Source organism: Cervus elaphus, chromosome 23 (assembly GCF_910594005.1).
Source record: "Cervus elaphus chromosome 23, mCerEla1.1, whole genome shotgun sequence".
Lineage (NCBI taxonomy): Eukaryota > Metazoa > Chordata > Mammalia > Artiodactyla > Cervidae > Cervus > Cervus elaphus.
In genome coordinates, this window is record NC_057837.1 from 52,050,493 (window position 1) to 52,074,033 (window position 23,541).

The following is a 23,541-nucleotide window of genomic DNA, read 5'->3' on the forward strand; positions in this document are numbered from 1 at the left end:
TGCAGAGAAAAGCAGCAGCTGGAGGCAGAGGCAGGATGGAAAGTTTGTCTGTTTTTAAAGAGATGGGAAATATCATAGCATGCTTCTTCGTTGATGGCAGTTTTCAAACATACCCTGGTATGTGAATCTCATATTAAAATGAGCACTCAAACTGGCTGACTATTCCCTCCTTTTTGAAGAACTTTCTTCTCTTCAGTTTCCACGAGAAACTTCCTCTTTCTGTCCCTTGGCTGCTTCATATCTTCCCTTATCAGTTGTTCCTTTTCTCACACAGAACTTTAAATGTCTGATTTACTCAGGGCTTTGTCCTTGGCACTCTTCTCAATACTCATCCAGTTGATCAGATCAGGCTGGAAGCTCAAGTTATATGCTAGCAATTTCCACATCTGCACTGCTTGGTCAGACTTTTCTTCAAACTTTTCTGAAACGATCTTACCTCTACTTTAAATTTCACAGGCAATGCCACCTTCCTGCATTTAAAAAAATTTCCTTCACCAGTAACTCAGTAGTTAGCACTGCCATCCATCCACCCTATTGTTCACCTAAGAAATGTAAGAATTCCCTTAATTTCTTCCTTAGGCTTATCTTCTATATGCAACTCAGCTGCAAGTAATATTTTATTTGTTTTTAAAAATAGTCTCTCATCGTATTTTTTGGGCTGCGTTGTGTCTTAGTTGTGGGGCGTGGGCTTAGTTGCTCTGTGGCATGCGGGATCTTCATTCCCTGACCAGGGATTGAACCTCCGTCCCTTGCATTGCAAGACAGATTTTAAACCACTGGATCACCAGGGAAGTCCCTGCAAGTAATGTCTTGGTACTAAAACCAACACCTCAAATTTGTCTGCCTTTTTTCCCTTCTGTTGCTATCACTCTAGTCTAAATCTTTGTCCTTTCTCATCTGAATCACAATAAGCCACTGTCCCTTGCCAGTCCATTTTCCACAAAGCAGGGACAGTGATCTTGAAGAAAGCAAATCAGATCATAGTCTCCACTTACGTAAAACCTTCCAAGGTTTCCCAGGCCTTTAGACTAAAATCTAATATCCTTACCTTGGCCCGTAACAACCTCCCCCATTTAGCCCCTGCTTTTTCTGTCTTCTCCACTCTTTCATTGCTCACTAAACTTCAGTCATTGGCAGCCTTCCATGCTGGGTTCACTCTTTCCTTGGGCCTTTGAACTCTATTCCTTCTGCTGTATTTAGCGTTCCTCCATTCTTGACCTGGCTAACTCCTAGTCATTTGAAAAGACCCTGGTGCTGGGAAAGACTGAAGGCAGGAGAAGGGGACAACAAAGGATGAGATGATGGCATTACCGCCTCAATGGACAGGAGTTTGAGTAAATTTTGGGAGTTGGTGATGGACAGGGAGGCCTGGAGTACTGCAGTCCATGAGGTCGCAAAGAGTCGGACATGACTGAGTGACTGAACTAAACTGAACTCCCTAGTCATTCAGTTCTCATTTCAAGTATTACTTTTTCCAGAGAGGTCTTTTCTGACTTAATATTAAATTAGGTAAGTCTTAGTTTCCCTATCTCTAAAATTAGTTATTCTAAAGATTAAATGAGATTATCCACGTAAAGTTCTTGGCACAGTTACTTGCACACAATTACATACACAGTCAATGTTAGCTATTTTTTTTTTTATTTGCACAGAACACTATTATTTCCTTTGAAAATACCCCTCACATTCAGTATTTATTTGAGTAAAGTTGATTATGAGTATCCCTCCTTTATACCCTAAATTCCATAAAGGCAAGGATTATATACTTGCTTTGCTTCTCACCATATGCTTAACACCTAGCACAGAATTTCACACATAGTGGGTGCTGAACAAACACTAGATGGACTACACTGAGTGAATGAATAAAAGAATTAATGACTGGGACTTTCCTGGTAGTCCAGTGGCTAAAGACTCCATGCTCCCAACACAGGGGGCCTGGGTTCAATCCCTGGTCAAGGAACTAGATCCCACATGCCGCAACTAAGAGTTCGAATGTCAAAACTAAGACCCCGAATGTCAAAACTAAGACCCAGGGCAGCCAAATAAATAAATACTTAAAAAAAAAAAAAAAAAGAATTAATGACTTATCACCATATTATGTCTCAGTTCAATGCCAATCACAGAGGGCTGTATATCAGGTATTAAAAGAAGGTAATTAGAAGACATCTGGCTCAAGATAAGTGGGCTGAATCCACAATTTTATTTTTTTCTCTTGCCAAAAGGACACTGAAATGATAGAAGAAATAGAGTGGCATCAGTAGACCAGAAACTTTGAGGGATTTGTGGAAGACAAAGCAGATGGAATTAGACTGCTAAAGAGATGAGAGCTAAAGAAACTCCAGTTGAGAGGTAGTACTAGTTCTACCAACCTGGGCCGAGAAACACCTCAAACTCAGAGTCAACCAGGACTAGGGATAAAAGTAGGCTCTGAGGTAGCAGGGTATTTAACCAAAGGCTCACCAACCACAGCTTGTCGGTATCTAATCCTGGTTCAGTTGGAAAAACAGTGCTCTATACAGAAAGGAAGTGTGCTGATGGCTCCTTTATTAAATATATATAAAAAAATAGAAGCTCCATATATATTTTATACCTTATTATGGAAAACTTGCAAACTCCCACAGGGGAAAAGAGAACACTACAATAAATCCCTATGCACTTATCTTTTCACTGCAACAGTATCATCACATGCCAGTTTTTTCATCTTTACTAGGCCTGGGTTTCTCAGCTGCACACTAATTAACACTGTGGGATAACTAATTCTCTGTTGTAAGGGGTTGTCGTGTGCACCATAGGATGTTTAACAACATCTCTGGTCTCTAGCTACTAGATGCCAGTAGAAAACCCTTAATTGTGATGACCAAAATCAGCTTCTGTGGTTAAGTCGCTAAGTCATGTCCTACTCTTTGTGATCCCATGGACTGTAGTCTGCCGGGCTCCTCTGTCCATGGGATTTTCCAGGCAAGAATACTGGAGTGGGTTGCCATTTCCTTCTCCAGGGAACCTTCCTGACCCGGGGTTGAACATGGGCCTCCTGCACTGCAGGTGGACTCTTTAACAACTGAACCACCAGGGGAAGCCCAAAAATCACCATCAGACGTTGCCAAGTGTTTTCTAGGGGAAAAGTCACCCTGAACTGAGAACCACTGGTCTATACCCGTTGCATATATTAAGGCAAATCTGAGACATATCATTTCAACTGTAGTTACTTCAGTATACATCACTAAAAGATAAGAATTCTTAACATATTCACAATGCCATTACCCTACTGTGAGCACATTCCAATCCCCTCAGTGCTCCAGAGCAAAGTTCAACCAGAGTCCTACAGGAGACTGTCACAAACATCAAGGACAGAAGAGGTAATATAAAAAATAGGGTAAAAAAAAAAAAAAAAAAAAATAGGGTAAATCTTCAAAGTATACTGCAATTTGTGCAAGAGGACCCTGTATCAATTTAAAATAGCCACTATAAAATGAGGAGCAATCTCACACTTATCAGGATGGCTATTACAAAAGGTCCTAGAAAAGTGTTGGCTAGCATTGGTAGAAAAGTAAAAATGGTGTAGCTGCTGTGGAAAACAGTATGGCAATTCTAAAAGAAATAGAATTACCTTATGATTCAGCAATTCCACTTTCGGGTATATGCTCAAAAGAATATCCATGTTCGTAACAGCATTAGTCACAATAGCTAAAGTGTAGAAGCAACTAAATGTCCTCTGACAGATGAATGGATAAGCAAAATGTGGCATACGTATACAATGAAATATTTTTAGCCTTAAAAAGTAAGGAAACATATGTTACATTATAGGGATGAATCTTGAAGACACTAAGCTAAGTGAGTAAGTTAGTCACAAAAGGACAGATGCGGTATGAGCTCACTTACATGAGGTACCCAGAGCAGTGCAATTCACAGAAAGTAAGTTTCAGGTGTATGGGATGATGATCTGACTTACATCATGAAACAATTATCACAGTAAATTTAGGGAACATCCATGATTTATACGGACACAAATTAAATATATAGAAAAAATTTTTTTCTTGCAATAGAACACTTAGAATTTATTCTCTTAACTTTTGTATTTAACATACAGTAGTGCTACTTATAAGCAATAGATAGAACCAGATCAGGTGCAACGGATTGGTTTCAAATTGGGAAAGGAGTACGTCAAGGCTGTATATTGTCACCATGATTATTTAACTTATATGCAGAGTATATCATGTGAAATGCTGGGATGGATGAGTCATAAGCTGGAGTCAAGACTACCAGGAGAAATATCAACAACCTCAAACACGAAGATAACACCACCCTAATGGTATAAAGTGAAGAGGAACTAAAGAGCCTCTTGATGAAACTTAAAGAGGAGAGTGAAAAAGCTGGCTTAAAACTCAACATTAAAAAAACTAAGATCATGACATCCAGTCCCATTACTTCATGGCAAATAGATGGGGAAAAAAATGGAAACAGTGGCAGATTTTATTTTCTTGGGCTCCAAAATCATTGCAGACAGTGACTGCAGCCATGAAGTTAAAAGATACTTGCTCCTTGGAAGAAAAGCTACCGCAAACCTAGACAGCATATTCAAAAGCAGAGACATCACTTTGCCAAAAAAGGTCTGTATAGTCAAAGCTATGGCTTTTCTAGTAGTCATGCATAGATGTGAGAGTTGGACCATAAAGAAGGTTAAGTGCCAAAGAACTGATGCTTTCTAACTGTGGTGCTAGAGAAGATTCCTGAGAATCCCTTGGACAGCAAGGAGATGGAACCAGTCAATTCTAAAAGAAATCAACCATGAATATTCATTGGAAGGACTGTTGCTAAAGCTCTAATACTTTGGCCACCTGATGTGAAGAGCTGACTCATCGGCAAAGACCCTGATGCTGGGAAAGACTGAAGGCAAAAGGAGAAGGGGGCAATAGAGGATGAGATGGTTGAATGGAATCACTGACTCAATAGACACAAGTCTGAGCAAATTCCAGGAGATAGTGAAGGACAGGCAAGCCTGGCAGGCTGCAGCCCATGGGTTCACAAAGAGTTGGACAAAACTTAGTGACTGAACGACAATAACAAGTGCTCATTACGTACATCCCTAGAACTAACTGCCTTTATCCAATTCCTCCTCCCCCTACTCCCCACCTCTGGTAACCAAAATCTGATCTCTTTTTCTATGAGTTTGCTGGAAAAACATTTTCTCTCCCAAGCTTTCAGGCCAGAACAGTCCTCTATCATTAAAGTCAGATTTTACCTCTTGACATCTGAATTATACCCATGTTTTTTAAAATACAGTTAAAGACAATACAGATAGTAAAGATGTCCCAGCCCTGTGTGAGGGAAGGAGACTCAGATCTATTAATAAAAGAGGAGAGAATTTACAGCTCCCTATATCAAATCTCAGACTTGGAGACAGGCTCATAATCCAGTCACCATACTAGGAAAAGCTCCTCCCAAACCGGAAAGACTCATCATCTCATTGTGCTTATTAGCCTTGTCCTGGTCTGGGCTCTCTGGAGATATGTCCTTATATGATGCAGCCATGGCAGGAACGGTGGCCCATTCCCTGCCACTCCCACCCCAACACCCCACTCCCCAACCATCCATTCTAGCAGAAGTTCAGCATTTAAAGGGCAGCATTTTAAAAGTACTAAAACAGACCACAGTTGTCTATTTGCTTACACTCCCTTTCCAAGAAAACAAAGGGCATAGAATTCAAAGGGCTCATAAATGGCAACCCACTCCAGTATTCTTGCCTGCAGAATCCCTTGGACGGAGGAGCCTGGCAGGTTACAGTCCATGGGGTCACAAAAGAGTTGGACATGACTGAAGCGACTGAGCATACGTAGACAAGTGAATCATCCAAGGTCTTGATCCTTGTTCAACTGCAACATAACCAGTGAAGTAAAGGCCATACTCCTCTAGCCTCAACTTCTAAGGCCCAATTTTTTGTCTTGTCTTCATACTTTTTGGCAGAAATATTTAACTCTCAAAGGCACCATCGTTTTAAGAGCTTCTTCATAGGTTGTAAAGTGCTCTAAAAACACTGAAAGTCATCAAGTTGCCTCAAGTGCCCAAACCTCCGGGGTGAACCTAATCACTGTTGTCTTGGGCCAAATAACCATTTGGAAGCCTTAATTTCTATTACTCATCCATCTTCCCTAAGGCCTCTGGAGTTAGCTTTCTTAAACAATAATCTGACCATCTTCCTTCCTTCCATCACATCACCAGGAGACACCCTGAGCTCAATGCACCACTAAGGCTGCCTCCTACCACTTCTTACCTCATGCAAGTTAACCACGCACAGTTCCTCAAACACATGACTGGCTTTTTCATGTCTCCTCGCTTTTACCCTATCTCATGCACCCTCGTTTTCCTCAGTTACTGTATTAATTTAAACTGCTCAAAACTCACCATCATGCCTCCTTCCCACTCCCCATGTATAGTGAGCCTTTTAAGCTCTCCTCATAGCACTTTGTATGGTATATCCAATAGTATGTAGCTGAGTAGGCTCTGATTCTTGGAGTTCACATGCTTCTTCCATGAGACAGGGAACACTGCCCGCCCACAGAATCTTCAGCATCTCATAGGTGCTGAGTGAATACATTATTAAAGGTGCTTACAGAAAACCACTTGGCTTCCCTGGCAGCTCATCAGTAAAGAATTTGCCTGCAATGCCGGAGACCCGGGTTCCATCCCTGGGTCAGGAAAACTCCCTGGAGAAGGAAATTGCAACCCACTCCAGTATTCTTGCCTGGGAAATCCCATGGACAGAGGGCCCTGGTGGGCAAGAGTCAGACACGACAGAGTGACTAAACCACCAAAACAGAAAGCCATTATAAACGAAGTTCACTTAATGTCACATACTATGATAATCTCAAGATATCTCTTTAACAAGAATGTCAGCCCCTTTCTAGATTCCAACTCTAGAAAAGAATCGAAAGAGAAAGCCAAGGGGAGCAGGTGATCTGATCTGAGAGCTGAGAAACTTTAAGGAGCCTCTCTAGGATGCAACAGAATGTTTATCCTGCCTGGTTGTAGAACTCTGTAGCTCAGGAACTCCTTCACAAATACTAACTGGGTACTATTCCAGATCTAAAAAAAAAACAAAAAAAACAAAACAAAACTCAAGTTATATAAATGATTACATTTAAAATAATTTATGGTTAGAAAAATTTTAGCATGTACTCTTGCTATCTAACAAATATCAGTTATAAGGTCTTAGATCCCTTGGACGAGAGCATGGCAATCCACTCCAGTATTCTTGCCTGGAGAATCCCCATAGATAGAGGAGTCTGATGGGCTATAGTCCACGAGGTTGCAAACAGTCGGACACGACTGAGTACTAAGTACACAGCACATTAAAAAGTAAGATGAGACAAGTTTATGCAGAATTTTGTTTTAAAAGATACAGGACAGAGGATGACCTAATGTCTACAGTTGTGGTAGTAAGCTGCAGTGTGACCCTGCCTTGGGATACTGTGGAACACCCTTGTTCCCACAATTCTGACTGCATGGCTGAGATTCCTGATCCTTTAGTCATCCATCTAAGTAAGAGTAACAGAGTGGCAGTGGTAGTAGGAGTTGCTGAGCAACTGCTATATGCCCACGCAGCACTAGTTTAATGTCACTTCATTTCTCATGACAACCCCGTGGACGAAATTTTGTTCCCATCCTATCTTGCAAATGGCAAAAGATGACAGAGGAGTTAAAGTACCTACCCCCACCCCTGCCATAAGTGGTAGTCAATATGCAAATTCAGATGATCTAGCTCCAGAGCCCACACAGACTAATACCTCTGCTCTGATACCACGGCATCTTATTTCTCACCCCCTACCCAATACTCCTGCCATCACTGCCTCACAGGTACATGAAATCTCTGTCTCAGAGTCCCCTAGAACAAAACTAATAAAATTGGGATTTCAAACTAGCAATGACTAAATAACAACTGGAGAGTATACTCATGACCACTGTACTTTGGTAGATAACGCTAGAATTAGGTTTAACACATTACTGTATATTACACAAATCATCCAGTCACACAAACTAACACCAGTGAAAATGTTTTAAAAGAAAAGCTTGTTACAAAAGAACAAATGTTATGATTCCACTTAAATAAGGTACATAGAACAGACAAATTTATAGAGATAAAAAGTATATTAGTGGTTACCAGGGGCTAGGGGAAGAAGAGACATGGAGTTACTGCTTAACGCGCTACAGAGTTTTAGTCTGAGATGATTAAAAAAAAATTCTGGGGACAGATGGTAGTGATGATTGCATAACAATGTGAATGTACTTAATGCCACTAACTATGTGGTTAAAATGGTAAATCTTATATATTTCAAAATTAGGAAAAGGCTGGCTCCACCAAAATAATTTGGAATACATTTAATAAATAATACACATGAGAAAGTAATTACTGAGTTGGCCAAAAAGTTTGTTTGGTTTTTTTGGTAAGATGGCTTTAGTAGTGCTCAGTTGTCTTTAACTTCATTTGAAACAATTTTGTTAAGACTGTATTGTGACAGCTGTCATGTCAGCGTGTATTTTTTTTAGTATCAAAATTGGTGAATTTTTGTGTAGATATTTTAATACTGAAGATGGAAGGAAAAAAGCAACATTTTCAACATATTATACTTATTATTTCAAGAAAGGTAAAAATGCCACTGAAACACAAAGAAAGATTTGTGCAGTGTTTGGAGAAGGTGCTATGACTGATCAAACATGTCGAAAGTGGTTTGTGAAGTTTCATGTCGGAGATTTCTCGATGGACGATGCTTGATGGTCAAGAAGACCAGTTGAAGATGATAGTGATCGAGAGACATAATATTATACCACATGGAAGATAGCTGACATAGTAAAAATATCCAAATCAAGTGTTGAAAATCATCTGTACCAGCTTGGTTATGCTAATTGCTTTGATGTTTGGGTTCCACATAAGTTACGCAGAAAAAAGCCTTCTTGACTGTATATTCACATGTGATTCTCTACTGAGACGTAATGAAAATGTTCCATTTTTAAAACAAATTGTGTCAGGTGATGAAAAGTGGATACTGTACAATAATGTGGAACAGAAGTGACTGTGGAGCAAGCGAAATGAACCATTACCAATCACACCAAAGGCTGGTCTTCATCCAAACAACGTAATGTGGCGTACATGGTGGATTGGAAGGGAGTACTCCGTTATGAGCTCCTTCCAGAAAAACGATTAATTCCAACAAGTATGGCTTCAGATTAGACCAACTGAAAGCAGCACTCAACAAAAACCGTCTGGAATTAGTCAACAGAAAAAGCAAAACCTTCCATCAGGATAACACAAGACCACATGTTTCTTTGATGGCCAAAACTGTTATAGCTTGGCTGGGAAGTTCTGATTCATCCACTGTATTCATCAGACATTGCACCTTCAGATTTCCATTTATTTTGGTCTTTACAAAATTCTCTTAATGGAAGAAATTTCAATTCCCTGAAAGACTATAAAAGGCACCTGACAGTTCTTTGCTCAAAAAGATAAAAGTCTGGGCAAGATGGAATTATGAAACTGTCTGAAAAATGGCAGAAGACAGTGAAACAAAACAGTGAATATGTGGATCAGTAAAGTTCTTGGTAAAGATGAAAAATATGTCTTTTATTTTTACTTAAAAACTGAAGGAACTTTCTGGCCCACTAAACAGCTTCTTCAACTTTGAAAGAAAGAAAGCAAAGCAGCTTGCCTCCCTTCCTCTCTTTTTATTTTTTTATGCTCTGTCAATTAAAACACCAGCTCTTGCTGTTTAAAAACATATCAAAGATCAATACATAAAAATTTATAACCCTTAATCACCTACATAAGACATCATTTGCTTAGCAAACCCGACATAATACAGATACTTCAAAACAAGAGCCTCATTTGTCAAAAAGCACTTGGCTTTAAAATTAGAATGTGATATCAAAATTTATAGTAATACTGCTAAATCATCATTACATATGAGGCTGAGACTATGTATGCATCTTTGTTTTCCTATTTGGTTAAAGGCAGTTACACAAAATTATTTTTTAAACTTAAAACATTTATTACATTGTTGTTCAGTCGTCCAGTCGGGTCCAGCTCTTTGAGACCCTAAGGACTGTAGGATATCAGGCTTCCCTATCCTTCCCCATCTCCCAGAGCTTGCTCAAACTCATGTCCATTGGGTCGGTGAGGCCATCTAACCATCTCATTCTCTGTCGTTCCCTTCTCCTCCTGCCTTCAGTCTTTCCCAGAATCAGGGTCTTTTCTAATGAGTTGGCTCTTCGTATCAGGTGGCCAAAGTAATGGAGCTTCAGCATTAGTCCTTCCAATGAATATTCAGGACTGATTTCCTTTAGGATGGACTGGTTTGATCTTCTTGCAGTCCAAGGGACTCTCCAACACCACAGTTCAAAAGCATCAATTCTTCAGCACTTAGTCTTCTTTATGGTCCAACTCTTATATCCATACATGACGACTGGAAAAACCATACCTTTGACTAGATGGACCTTTAGCGTGTCACAATTAGCAATAATCTAGATAATTAAAGTAATTTATTTCTTTTTAATCAGAGTAATGAAATCCATATTAGTCAGGTAGATATAACAGGGATAGTATCTGGGGCAAGAAAAAGGCTGAAGAGTAAGAAAAGAAAGTGAAAGTGTTAGTCACTTGGTTGTGACTCTTTGTGAACCCACAGACCGTAGCCTGTCTGGCTCCTGTGTCTGTGGAATTCTCCAGGCAAGAATGCTGGAGTGGGTTGTTACTTCCTTCTCCAGGGGATTGTTCCTACCTGGGGATCAAACCCAGGTCTCCCACATTGCGGGCAGATTCTTAACCATCTGAGTCACCAAAATACACACTAATTAGGAAGCAGGAAGGAATCACAGATCTTATGTTTCATTTTGAAGCCTACCTCTTTGACTTTTGATTTTACTGTAAGATTGCTTAAAAGAGCAGTTTTAGGGAACAAATTCAAGTATATATTGCAACATAAATCTAATTAAGTTCTACATTTGATAGTGAGACTCCAGTAACTGAAAGTGAATAACAAGGGCACTGCATTAGTCAAACCAAGTTCCCCAGTTTAAGAAAGCAAGAGCTGGAAAATCAAGCAAAATCTGTACATAATATGGTAACACTTCATTGTTCCTCACCAAACACAGTGGTAGACAGGCAACAAATAAAGGGCTGGAGTATCTACTTTTCTTTCATAATATATTAAAAAAAATTATAGTTGCTGTACAGAGTATTGTCTATTTTTCTGATTCAAATATTCTCTACATAATAGAACTTCATAAGCAAGTAAGTGTTCCCTTACTTATGCAGAAAAACTGTGCATGGTTCAATAATGGAATCAGAAAATTTTCTATCTCAAGAAGTCTGATTTGATAAATGGAAATCAGAATGAGAAAAATTGCTTCACAGATTAATATTTTCCAAACAAATGTATGATCATTTCTTAGACCGTTTGATAATCTACCTTAAACTGGTATCTTTGCGTGCATGCTCAGTTGCTCAGTCATGCCCAACTCTTTGTGAGCCCATGGACTGAATGAAGCCATTAGGCTCCTCTGTTCATGGAATTTTCCAGGCAAGAATACTGGAATGGGTTTCCATTTCCTACTCCATGATGGCAGCCTTACTATAACCTAATCGAAATGTGCACTTCTACACATGAGGGTCCATGTATTCTATTCTCTGGTGACCAGGGATTTCACAGTCCTGCTTTGACCACTGACACAGCATCTCCTGCAATAGGGACTTTACAAGACAGGGCTGAAAACCATATAAAGTGACAAAAGGCCAACATTTTATAGACTACGGAAAAAATATCTACGTTTAAAAACAATGAATATTTGTTTCTGTTACTCTTCTCCATGAGGTTATTATGGAAACAATTCAAAGAAAAATAAACACATAACAGCCAGAGATGCACAAAGTTACACAGATTGAGCAGAGGAAACACAACAGATATTGTATACTGTAAAAAGGACAAGAGACATAAGGTGAATGGCTCACCTCTTCTGTCCTTCGAGTCAGAATTACCTGTGTAATAAGTAAAAAAACAGAAATGTTCACTCAGATTAAAGAAAAACATTATTATTCAACCTAATGTAAGTCAAAATAAGCTCTAGGAATATGGATACTTTTCCCTTGTATATGCTGGAGCTAGAATGAGGCACCCGCCAACAACTGGGAAATAAGAGTGCCCAGATTCATTACACTTTTATCAATGATCTTGGCCTTCTCCCTGAGGACAAAAACAACACAGCATCAATGCTCATAAAATGTACAAGAATGCAAAGAGAAAAATAAACACAGTGGTTCTTGTGGTCCTTATGTCTTTTTAGGCCATCAAAATGCAATAGGGCAAAATTAAGTTAAAAATATAAAAGACCTAAATGATAATAGATAATGAAATCTAAATGGCATAAATCAAACTCTATATACTAACAGAGAAAACTTTTTCAAAGGCTTATGGAATATCCACAAGCTTTTATAAATTCCTCATAGGAGAAACAGCACAGACAACATTCTTTTATCATGACGCAGTAAAACTAGAAATTAACAAAGTAGGAAAATACTTGAAAATTAAAATCAAAACCAAATTGTAAGGGAAATTCAAGAGGGAGGGGACATGTGTATACTTATGGCTGATTCACACTGTTATATGGCAGAAACCAACACAACAAATTAAACTGCAAAATATCTAAAAAATAACAAATCACATTTGCGGCAGAAATCTACCACCTTTCTCCCAATATCAATTAGTCTCTTCCTCTTTTTGCCCTTAGTAAAGAACATCCCTCCTTTTTAGGTGAGCACAAAGCTGTCCAGTTAGAGACTTAATTTCTGATACTCAAGGCGTAATCATATGAAGAATTCCAGTCAACAGGATGTGAACAAAAGGGAGAAGAGTAACTTCTGTGTCCCACCCTCTAGAAAATAAATTGTACTATTTTCTCTGTTTCCCCTTCCCAGGGGCTGGAACCAGAATCCAGTGATAAGAGCCATCTCTGATCAAGCAGATGAAGGCAACTGTCAGCATGCCAGAGCCACAAAAAAAGGGAAAAATTTGGTTTCTGACAAAGCAAAGCACCAGCCCGCCCCAGCCCCCCACTTATGGAATGTGACAGGGGAAGGACATTTTTGTGTCTTTCTGTGACCAAAGAATTTTGGTATGTCTTTGTCAGAATAGCTTAGACCACACCCTAACTATCTACCTACAGGAGCATTTATGGTGTATGCCTAAAGCTGTGTTTATAAAATTTCATAGCATTACATACATATTAATTAAGAATGAAAACACACAAATGAAGCATTCAATTAGGGAAGACAGAAAAAGTGTAAAATAAATCTAAGAAAAGCAGGAAAAAATAAGAATAAAAGAGAAATTAATGAAATAAAAACTGAAAAATGACAGAACTAATAAAATATACAATATTTATTGCAGATTTTTGAGAAGGAAAAAGCAACAAACGATTAAATAGGTTAGTCAACCTAAACAGGAAAAAGGACTTAAATATATAAAATAAATACTCATAGGGATGTAAAAAGTTAACCCTAAAGGATGACTTTTCCTCAAATCTATTTAAGTAATTTTGAAAATCTGAACAAAATGAAAATTTTAAGTGAACTTCAATTCTTTTCATAAAGCAAAGCAAAACATCGACTAATAAAACTTATCAAAACTAGCTACATACAAAGGAAACACATATACCAATCTCATTTAGAAATAACTTGGAAACATCAATGGAAAAATTTACAGTAGAAGATAGCAAATAAATCACAACACTTCAGTCAAGAAAAATATAAGACCAAGTGGAGCTGTTTGTGCAGGAATGTAAATAGTTGAAAAATAGGAAATCGATTAATATGATATACTGTAGCATATAATAGAAAAAATCATACAGATCTTGCTCATTGATGCTGAGCAGGCAACTGGCAAAATTTAACATAAATACTCTTTAAAATAGGAATGAAATGATAAATATCTAGAAATAAACTGAATAAAACATGTGCCACACAAGTGGTAAAAATTTTAAAATACTTTCAAGAAATACATAATGAAAGGCTTCAGCAAATGGAATATACAGCATTCTTAGATAGGAAAAATTAAAGATATCAACTGTCCCTGTTAATCTAAAAACTTAACATGATCAATAAGAACTTTTTCCAGGTATACAATAAGTTGATTCTAACGTTCATGAAGAAAAATAATCAAGAACTACTAGCAAAATTCTGAAAAATAAGGTTAACAGGAATGACTCACTTTATCAGATATTAAGTATTTCATAAAGTTAAAATTATTAAAACAGTGGGATTCTGAACAAGAACAGAGAAAAAAGTTAATAGAAAATACAAATACCCAGAAACAGAACTCAAATACATATGAAAGCCTAAATATGCATCAGAACTCAACATATAATAAAGGTGGCATTTTGAAGCACTGAGGAAAAACAGATTATTCATTAGAGGGTATTGGGGACAATCAGCTAGTCATTTAGGAAAAAAAATATGTATATATATATATTCACAGTTCACACTTTACGTCAGAAAAAATTTCACATGGATCAAAGATTTTAGTGCAGGCACATACATGCACATGTACACACACAGAAGAAAAAAATTATAACAGTATAAAAGAAAATAATAAAAGAATATTATTTTATAATACTGGTGTAAGGAATGGTTTTTTATATATGATCTATTACCTAGAACACATTTAGTTAACACAAATCCATTTTTTTTCCATTCCGCAGCATGCAGGATCCTGGTTTCTCGATTCAGGATTGAACCTGCATCTCCTGCAGTGGCAGTGCAGAATTTTAACCACTGGAAAGCCAGAGAAATCCCACAAACCTATGAGTTTTTAATTAAAAAAATTAATAGCTGATAGTAACAGTTTCTACAATGCAGAAAAGAAGGATGAACAACTAGGGGAAATAACTGTAATCTTATTATAGGGCTCATAAAAGGGCTCATTGCGCTAACATCAAAGACCTTCTATAAATGAGTTGGGTCACATCCTCTGGAAAAGAAATTGTACTACTTCCTCTGTTCCACCTTCCCAAGGGCTGGAACCAGAAACTAGTGATAAGCTTGACACACTAATAAAAAAATGGGTAAAGGGTAGCAACAGAGTTTTCTCAAAAAAAGAAAAGAAAGAAGGAAATATAAATGATCCTTCTAAATACGGAAAGATGCTCAATCTCACTCAGTAAAATGCAAATTCAAGTCACACTGAGATAATAGTTTTCACCTGTCAGTCTGACATAGATCCAGGTGTTTGATAATTTATTGCACTGAAGAAAATGTAGGAAAACAGGCATTCTGACACACAGCTTAAAAGAGGGAGATCTCACAATATTCAATTTAAATTTACAAATGCGCACTAAAAATACTCTATTCAACCTATATTCTCCCAAGACTACTGTCGGTAAGTGTAAAATCAGCCTTAATGATGGCTAATATGGCAGAATGGACAAATATATCAAATGCCATACAACGAGGCAGCTCCTTACTATAACGTAGAAAAAGTATGACAGGCTAATTGAAAAGAAGTAAGGTGAAGAAATATACACAGTACATTTATTATCTGTGTTATAAACGGAAGAAAAAAGATATGTATAAGTATGTATGCATGCTTATTTTAAAAAAGAAAAAACTCAAAGGTCAATAGGAAAGAAAAATTAAGATCAAAAAATTAATCCAGGATAAGTCCAATATCCAAATAATAAAGATTTTTAGAAGAAGACAGAGAAAATGGAAGGGGGAAGAACATTTCTGAACAGATACAAGAAAATTTTTCCGGACTGAAGGACGAAAACTCCAAAGGTCCTATCCCAAAATAATGAATAAAAGAAAAAGACCCACATCAAGATCCATTTCTATGAGATTTCAAGGCACCAATGATGAAGAGATGATCTTTAAAAACACAATTAGGAAGCAAGACAGCAGTACAATTCTCCAAGCCTGCAAATTAGAAGTCAGGACAATGCTTTAAAAATTCTAGAGAAAAAAATATTTCCTCAAATTCTATACACTCCCCTGAAGATATTTTTAGACACGTAAAAAAGAAATAACAGATTATCTCGTAAGTCTGACTTTATGGAAAACTGTATTATGAAGCTATGGAAAGTGCAGGAAGAACTGGCTATCAACAGTAAATAGAAAACTAAACAAACAAATAAAAGGCAATTTCACATTATACCCACAGGTCAGCAGGGAATAGTATCACAGAAGTTATGATGTAACAATTATGGGAGGATTGGTAAAATGGTGCTAAATGAGGAGGACATGGGGTTACAGAATGTAACTTCCTGATATACCATAAAGTGAGTGAAGTTGCTCAGTTGTGTCTGACTCTTTGCGACCCCATGGACTGTAGCCTACCAGGCTTCTCCGTCCATGGAATTTTACAGGCAAGAGTACTGGAGTGGGTTGCCATTTCCTTCTCCAGGGGGTCTTCCCGACCCAGGGATCAAACCCAGGTCTCCCGCACTGCAGGCAGACGCTTTACTGTCTGAGCCACCAGGGAAGCCCTAAAGTTTTCCTTTTACTGATGTTGAATAATAGTCACCAGTGAAATACAGTCACAACTTCCTCTGAGATATGAAATGTGTTAACTGTTCAATAACTGGCTTCTCAGCTATGGCATAATTTGGACCTACAGCAGATTACAGAAATCTCAGTAGCAGTGTGCAAAGACCATAGAAGTGAGAAATAGGTCTAATTTGCTACCTGACAGCCTTCAGATATAAGGCAAATTATTTAACCTCTAAGGTCTTACATCAAACATCTACTAAGAAAAGAGATAATTACCAATGGTCATCTCACAGATTATTAAGTGAAAGACAGAACAGAACATAAGTTAAGAACATAAGCCGTGGGACTTCCTTGGTGGTCCAGTGGTTAAGAATCTACCTTCCAATGTAGGGGATGTATGTTCCATCCCCGATCGGGGAACTAAGATCCCACATGCTGTGGCGCAATTAAGCCCATGCGCCACACCTACTGAACCAATGTGCTCTAGAGCCTGTGCACCACAACTAGAGAAAGAAGATCCAGCACAGCCAAAAAAACAAAAACACAGGCTGTGAAGTTAGTGACAGTCTCACCTTTTCTATTTACTAGTTCAGCTTGCACAAGTTTTGTTTTTCCTCTCTAAGCAATGGCCATAATTTACAGAAAGAAATACATTTTTATACCATTACTTAGTAAATGTTTGTGTATAACTTAAACAGAAGTTTTACAAAATAAGTTAACATGGAAAGAATAAAAATTGAAAAGGACAATCCACACACACACAGATTTGTAGTGGTCCACTAAACCGATTTCATGAATCAGTCATCATTTGTACTTTGAAAAACACAGTAAAACTCCTTCACCTATAAACATAAAACAGAACCAACGTAACAGAATCCACAGGATACTTCATATGAATTACTTCTATAAAACTCTTAGTACAATGCCTAACACTTAAAATTAGTGCTTACCATATGCAGGTCCCATTATAAATGCTTTACCCATATTAACCTGCTTAATGCTAACAGCTCCTTCATGAATTAAGTACTATCAACATCATTCATTCTTATATACTGATGACAAAACTGAGGTACAGAGGTTAAATAAACTTGCCTATTGTCACAAAGCTAGGGTACAGCAGAGTTTGGATTCAAACTCAAGTGGAAAATATGGGATTAGAGCTGGCAGGTGCAGGGTCTGAGTTGAAAGGTCTAGCTAAAAGATGTCATCAGCAAATGACACTCAGTTCATGAGCCATATGTGAATCCACCTAGGGGCACTCACCATCTAACAAGTAAAAAATATGAGCCAAGGGGATGAGACCAAAGAAGAGTAACTGACTTTTGCTAGAAAAGGAATGACAATCACAGCTGTCAAGGAATAATGACTTCCTTTTACTACTCACAGAAGCCCTAGGAGGGACCTTCCCAACCCTTGGGAATTTGCCCTCCCCCATGCGGCCTCATCCTCAGGGCTCTGATTCTATCTTCAAAGCCACTTGCGCTTCAGTGACTGACTCAAGGAGAAGTGGGTTGGGTGCAGGCCCTGAACAAACTGGCACTGTAACTTAACTGTTTCCCTGATCTTCTCTTAATAATTCTACTCCTGGCCACAGGTCTTCTACTCTTATCTAACTGTTATAGATACCCAGGCCCGTTCTCCTTCCCATGGTCTCCAGGGATTCTTTCCTTTTCAAGGCTAATCCTATTACTCAATTATACTATCCTTTCAACCTCAGTTTCTAGCATCATCAATTACCTATCCTCTTTCTCTTGTATTTTCAACCTTCTTCTCTATCTTTAAACATTAAGTACCCCTAATCTAACCAGGATTCCATGCAAAGCAGAATATCCTCCAGAATCCATCTTCTTTCCTCTTTTTTTTTTTTTGCCATACCATACAGTGTGCTGGATCTCAGTTTCCTGAACAGGGATCAAACTTGTGCCTCCTGCACTGGAAGAATGGAGTCTTAACCACTGGATGACCAGGGAAGTCCCCTATCTTCTTTCCTCTTAATTCTATGTGAACCAGATATTCTTGAGAATCCCCTATATCTAGGTTTCATTACTTTGCTTGGGCAATTCTACTTATTTCAAGAAATTTTATGGCTAGAAAACACAAACAATAACAATAAAAGGGTGAATAAACTCAAAGAGGCAAAGAAAGAACAAACAGAAACCATCTCTAGTACCTGAAGGAGGAAAAGTTTCTGGAGTGGTTGCGGCAGTGCTGGCATTCCCCTCCCAAGGTTCTGTTCTGGTATCTGTGAACTGGTTATCTGGAAGCCATGTTCCATTTGGTGAAATTGTAGTGACTACAGAATTGGTGCTTACTGTTCTTGTGGTTCCATTGTCAGAGTCTGAAGAATTGACAGTGGTTACAAATGTGGGTCCCAGAGTTAGATTTGGGCTGAACGTTGGTGCCAAGGAAGAAGAAGTTACTGAAGGAGTAGGATTTGAAGTTTTGTTCTCTTCTTTCAGTGATTCTGTTGTAGATGCTTTCACAGATCTTGTAACGCCTACTGAAGGTGAAACTACAAACACCAAAAAAACCAAGAAAACGTCACACAAAGAATTAAGATCTCAAAAGTTATGAGACACAAAGCAACAAGCCCTACTATACCTCAAACACTTGGAGACCAATAAACACACCACACACACACTTTTTATTTTCTTTTTAAAGAATTAAAGTATAGCTGATTTACAATGTTGTGCTAATCTTTGCTGCACAGCAGTGACTCAGTTACACACACACACACTTTCATTTTAAATATTCTTTTCCACTATGGTTTGTCCCAGCTCATATTTCCCTGTGCTATAATAGCAGGACTTTGCTGTTTATCCATTCTAAATATAGTAGGCTGTGTCTACCAATCCCAAACTAACAGGCAATCCCTCCCCTCGCCTCCTTGGCAACCACAAGTCTGTTCTCTATGTTTGTGAGTCTATTTCTGTTTCATAGATAGGTTCATTTATGCCATATTTTAGATTCCACATATAAGTGATATATGGTATTTGTCTTTCTCTTTCTGACTTACTTGACTTAGTATGATAATTTCTAAGCTGCTGCAAATGACATTATTTCATTATTTTTTATGGCTTAGTAGTATTCAATTGTATATATGTACCACATCTTCATTCATCTGTTGATGGACATTTAGACTGCTTTCATGTTTTGGCTATTGTGAATAGTACTAATATGAACATAAGAGTGCATATATCTTTTTGAAGCACAATTTTCTCCAGGTATATTTCAAGGAGCATAGACCCTTTAAACGATGAATCCGTCCCTCCACTTCTAAAAGTTTGCTGTCTAATGGAGGGAAAAACTGGTCTCTTAGTTAGCTCCTCAGAGTCAATATACAGGAGTCTTAAATAGCCACCATTTTGTTTTCCTTTTCAGGAATGAATATAATCTCTTTATTTGAAGTAGTACGTGGTATATAGAACAATGCTGAGTGCAGCATACAATATGACCAAGAGATTCCCAAAGACAACTTATTTTGCCATCACTTTTAAGTAAAACTTAATTAATGTTAATTTTTTCTTTCTTTAGTACCACCAAGGTCTTCAAACTTCGGTCACTAAACATAAATAGTATTTATGTTTAAAATAAATAAAATAAATAAAATTTATTAATTTTTATTAAAATAAAAATTAAAAAAATAAATAATTAACTTTTATTAAAATAAAAATTAAAAAATAAAATAAAATAAAATTCTATTCCAAGTACCAATCTTATCAAATGGCAATTTACCTATGGTAGTGTTGTTGGCACCAACATGTATCAGACCACTTCCAAGCAGAGTAAGAAGGAACCAGGAATCCATGCTGACCTGGAAAATAGAGAGCCATTTTAGATACAGTACTGAAATACTGTAAAACTATGTCCAAACAACTCACCAAAGGAGTATTTTGGGCAAATTCTTCCTAGCTATTAAAGTGCACACACAGGACCAAAGATCTTTTAGGAGACTGATAAGCACAACTCTCCAGGAATCCAACTACTTAACTGAAAGTTTATACAACTATAAGTAAGAGCAGTGATTCTCAATCTTGGCTATAGTTTAGAATTACTCAAAGAACTTAATAACAACAAAATTCTGTGCCAGACTATATCTCAGGGAGTGAGAGGTAGGTAGCAGTCCTTTTAAAAGCTTCCTAGGTAATTGCAGCTTTAGTGTCTTCAGAATGAGAAACACTGAGAAGGTAGGTTGACTGCATGGATGTACTGACCTCCAAAACAGACATTATACAGCTGTCCTCAAACTTTATTTCTCTTCAAACCATATCAGAGGGCTGTGGCCCATTCACACTGATAATAGAGGTTTATTCATCCATTCAGATGTCTGTGCCTGATACTAAGCTAGCTATCAGGGAAACAACGAGGGAACAATATACTCCAAGGTCCCAATTTCATGGGACTCATAGCACAGAGGTAATTTAATGTGGCAGTGACTCTCCAAGGCAATCAGAACATGCCTCTCCGAGGGGAACATGAAAATCTCTGAGGGAGGGTGGAGAGATGTAGGTGGTTTATACACCCTCCAGGAGATTGCCGTTAATACCAGCAATCATGCTTAGCAGGGAACTGGGTTCAGCCAATGGCCTTCCCAAGGTATAACCATACGTGATTTGACCAGTTCCCCACTCTTCCCCCCTGACTGTTACCCAAAATGGGGAGAGCACACAATTTCCTCCATAAGGGTAAGAAACAGATTGGAAGGCTGATTATTGTGTATGTATTCATGTATACTCTAGATAAATCAATAGGAAATGGCTTTGTGAAAAATAACAATGTATTTGGAGGAAGCAGGCTAGACCATCACTTCATTCCATGTATCAAAATACAATACAGATGGGCTGAAGAATTAAACATTTATAGACACATTTTAAAAGGAAATAAATGAATATATTCATAATGAGGAAGGATTTTCTAGACATAAAGGCAATGTAAGAAATCACAAAGGTGTAAAGCAATTATCTTTCAATAGAAAAATAAATTTTAAAAAATCACAAAGGAAAAATGGAATATCTGGCAATAGAAAAAATTATGAAAGAAATCAATCAAACAATGTTCATGGACAGGAAGATTCCATACTGTCAAGACATCAGTTCTTCTCAACTTGGTTTACAGATTCATTGCAATCTCAATCAAAATACTACCAAGCTATTTTGTGGATATCAACAACTAGTTCTAAAGTTTATATGCAGATGCAAAAGATGGAGAACAGCCAGCTCAATACTGAAGAAGCAGAGTAAAGCCAGAGAATTACCATTAATTTAAAAGCAAATAGTAATATAAAAAAGCAAAGAAAGATACAGCAAAGAGTGGCAGTGTGGTACAGACAAACAAACCAATGGAACACAAGAAAGAACCCAGATAAAGACCCACACAAATATAGTCAACTGATCTTTGACAAAGGAGCAAAGGCAACACAATGGAGCAAAGACAGTCTTTTGAACAAATGGGGCTGGAATAACTCGGCATACACATACCAAGAAAAACAAAAACAAAAAACCAGACACAGATCTTATCCTCTTCACAAAAATTAACTCAAAATGAATCACAGACCAAGATGTAAATGCAAAAGACTCCTGGAAGATAACACAAGAGAAAAATCTAGATGACCTTGGGTATGGCAATGATTTTTAAGATACAACACCAAAGATAGAGCCATCAAAAAATAATCAACTGCACTTCATCAAAACTAAAAAATTCTGCTCTGCCAAAGACAAAATCAAGAGAATGATAAGACAGACCAGAGGCTGTGAGAAAATACTTGCAAAAGACACATTAGCCAAAGGACTGTTATCCAAAATAAACAACTCTAAAAGCTCAACAATAAAAAAATTATCAAGCTGATTAAAAAATGGTCAAAAGCCTGAACAGACACCTCACCAAGGAAGATATACAAATGGGAAACAAGCAAATGAAAAGATGTTTAACAGCATATGTCATTAGGGAATTGCAAAGTAAAACAAGGAGACACCACTACACACCTATCAGAATACCAAACAACTGACACCACCAACTCCCAGTGCCTCTGTGGGGCCACAGAAACTCTCCTTCACTGTGGGAATGACACTTTGGAAGGTAGTTTGCTGGTTTCTTGCACAACTAAACTTACTCTTATATGATCCAGCCAATTGTGCTCCTTGGTATTTACCCAAGAAGAATTGAAAACTTATACCCATATAGAAATGTGCTTTATTCATAACTCCCAAAACTTGGAAGCAAGCAAGTTGTTTTTCAGTAGATGAATGAATAAACAAACTGTAGTACATCTACAACATGGAATATTATTTAGCACTAACAAGAAATGAGCCACCAAGCCATGAAGAAACATGGAGAAAAATGCCTATCACTAAGTAAAAGAAACCAATATGAAAAGGCTACAGTCTGTATGATTCTGACTATATGATAATACTTGAAAAGGCAAGGCTCTGAAGGCAGCGGTTGCTAGGTTAGGGAGGAGAGGGGAAATGAATAGGTGAAGCACAGAGGATTTTAAGGGCAGTGAACTATTCTGTGTGGTAATACACTGGTGGATACATGTCATTATACATTTGTCCAAACACAGAAAATGTGTAACATCAGAGGTGAACTCTAATGTAAACTATGGACTCTCAGTGATAATGATGTCAATGTAGGTTCATCAACTGTTGTAAGTGTATACTGTGTGGGATGTTAACAGTAGGGGAGGTTGCGTGTGTATGGGAACAGGGAAAATTTGGGAACTTTTTATACTTTCTGCAGAATTTTGTTGTGAATATAAAACTGCTCTAAAAAATAAAGTCTATTCCTTAAAAAAGGTAATGAACTGGGAAAACTGTCACAAAACAAATAATTAAAACAAGAACTCATATTAATATGGAATACTCCATTTCTGAAAAATGTGACAAACCTAAAAATAATGTACAAAAGAGAAAAAGAAACAGCTAAGAAAACACGCAAAAAAGTGATGACTATCTCCACTAATCAAAGGAAAATAACAACGAGAGAACATTTTTACTTGCAGGAAAGACCAACGGCATAAA

At 37.6% G+C, this 23,541-nt stretch overlaps 1 protein-coding gene across 4 annotated transcripts in view; it reads right to left on the reverse strand.

Annotated features, from left to right (window-relative positions):
• Positions 1–23,541, reverse strand: part of PTPRA (protein tyrosine phosphatase receptor type A) — a 164,297-nt gene that overhangs the window by 47,678 nt on the left and 93,078 nt on the right. For 3 of the 4 annotated variants that reach the window (XM_043885156.1, XM_043885154.1, XM_043885158.1), the window contains 3 exons: positions 20,258–20,336; positions 18,693–19,034; positions 11,993–12,019 (listed from right to left, as the gene is read on the reverse strand). In XM_043885156.1, coding sequence (XP_043741091.1) covers positions 11,993–12,019; positions 18,693–19,034; positions 20,258–20,330 — 442 coding nt within the window. In that variant the 5' untranslated portion in view covers positions 20,331–20,336. The remainder of the gene's footprint in view (positions 1–11,992; positions 12,020–18,692; positions 19,035–20,257; positions 20,337–23,541) is intronic. The other variant, XM_043885155.1, reaches the window with a different exon arrangement.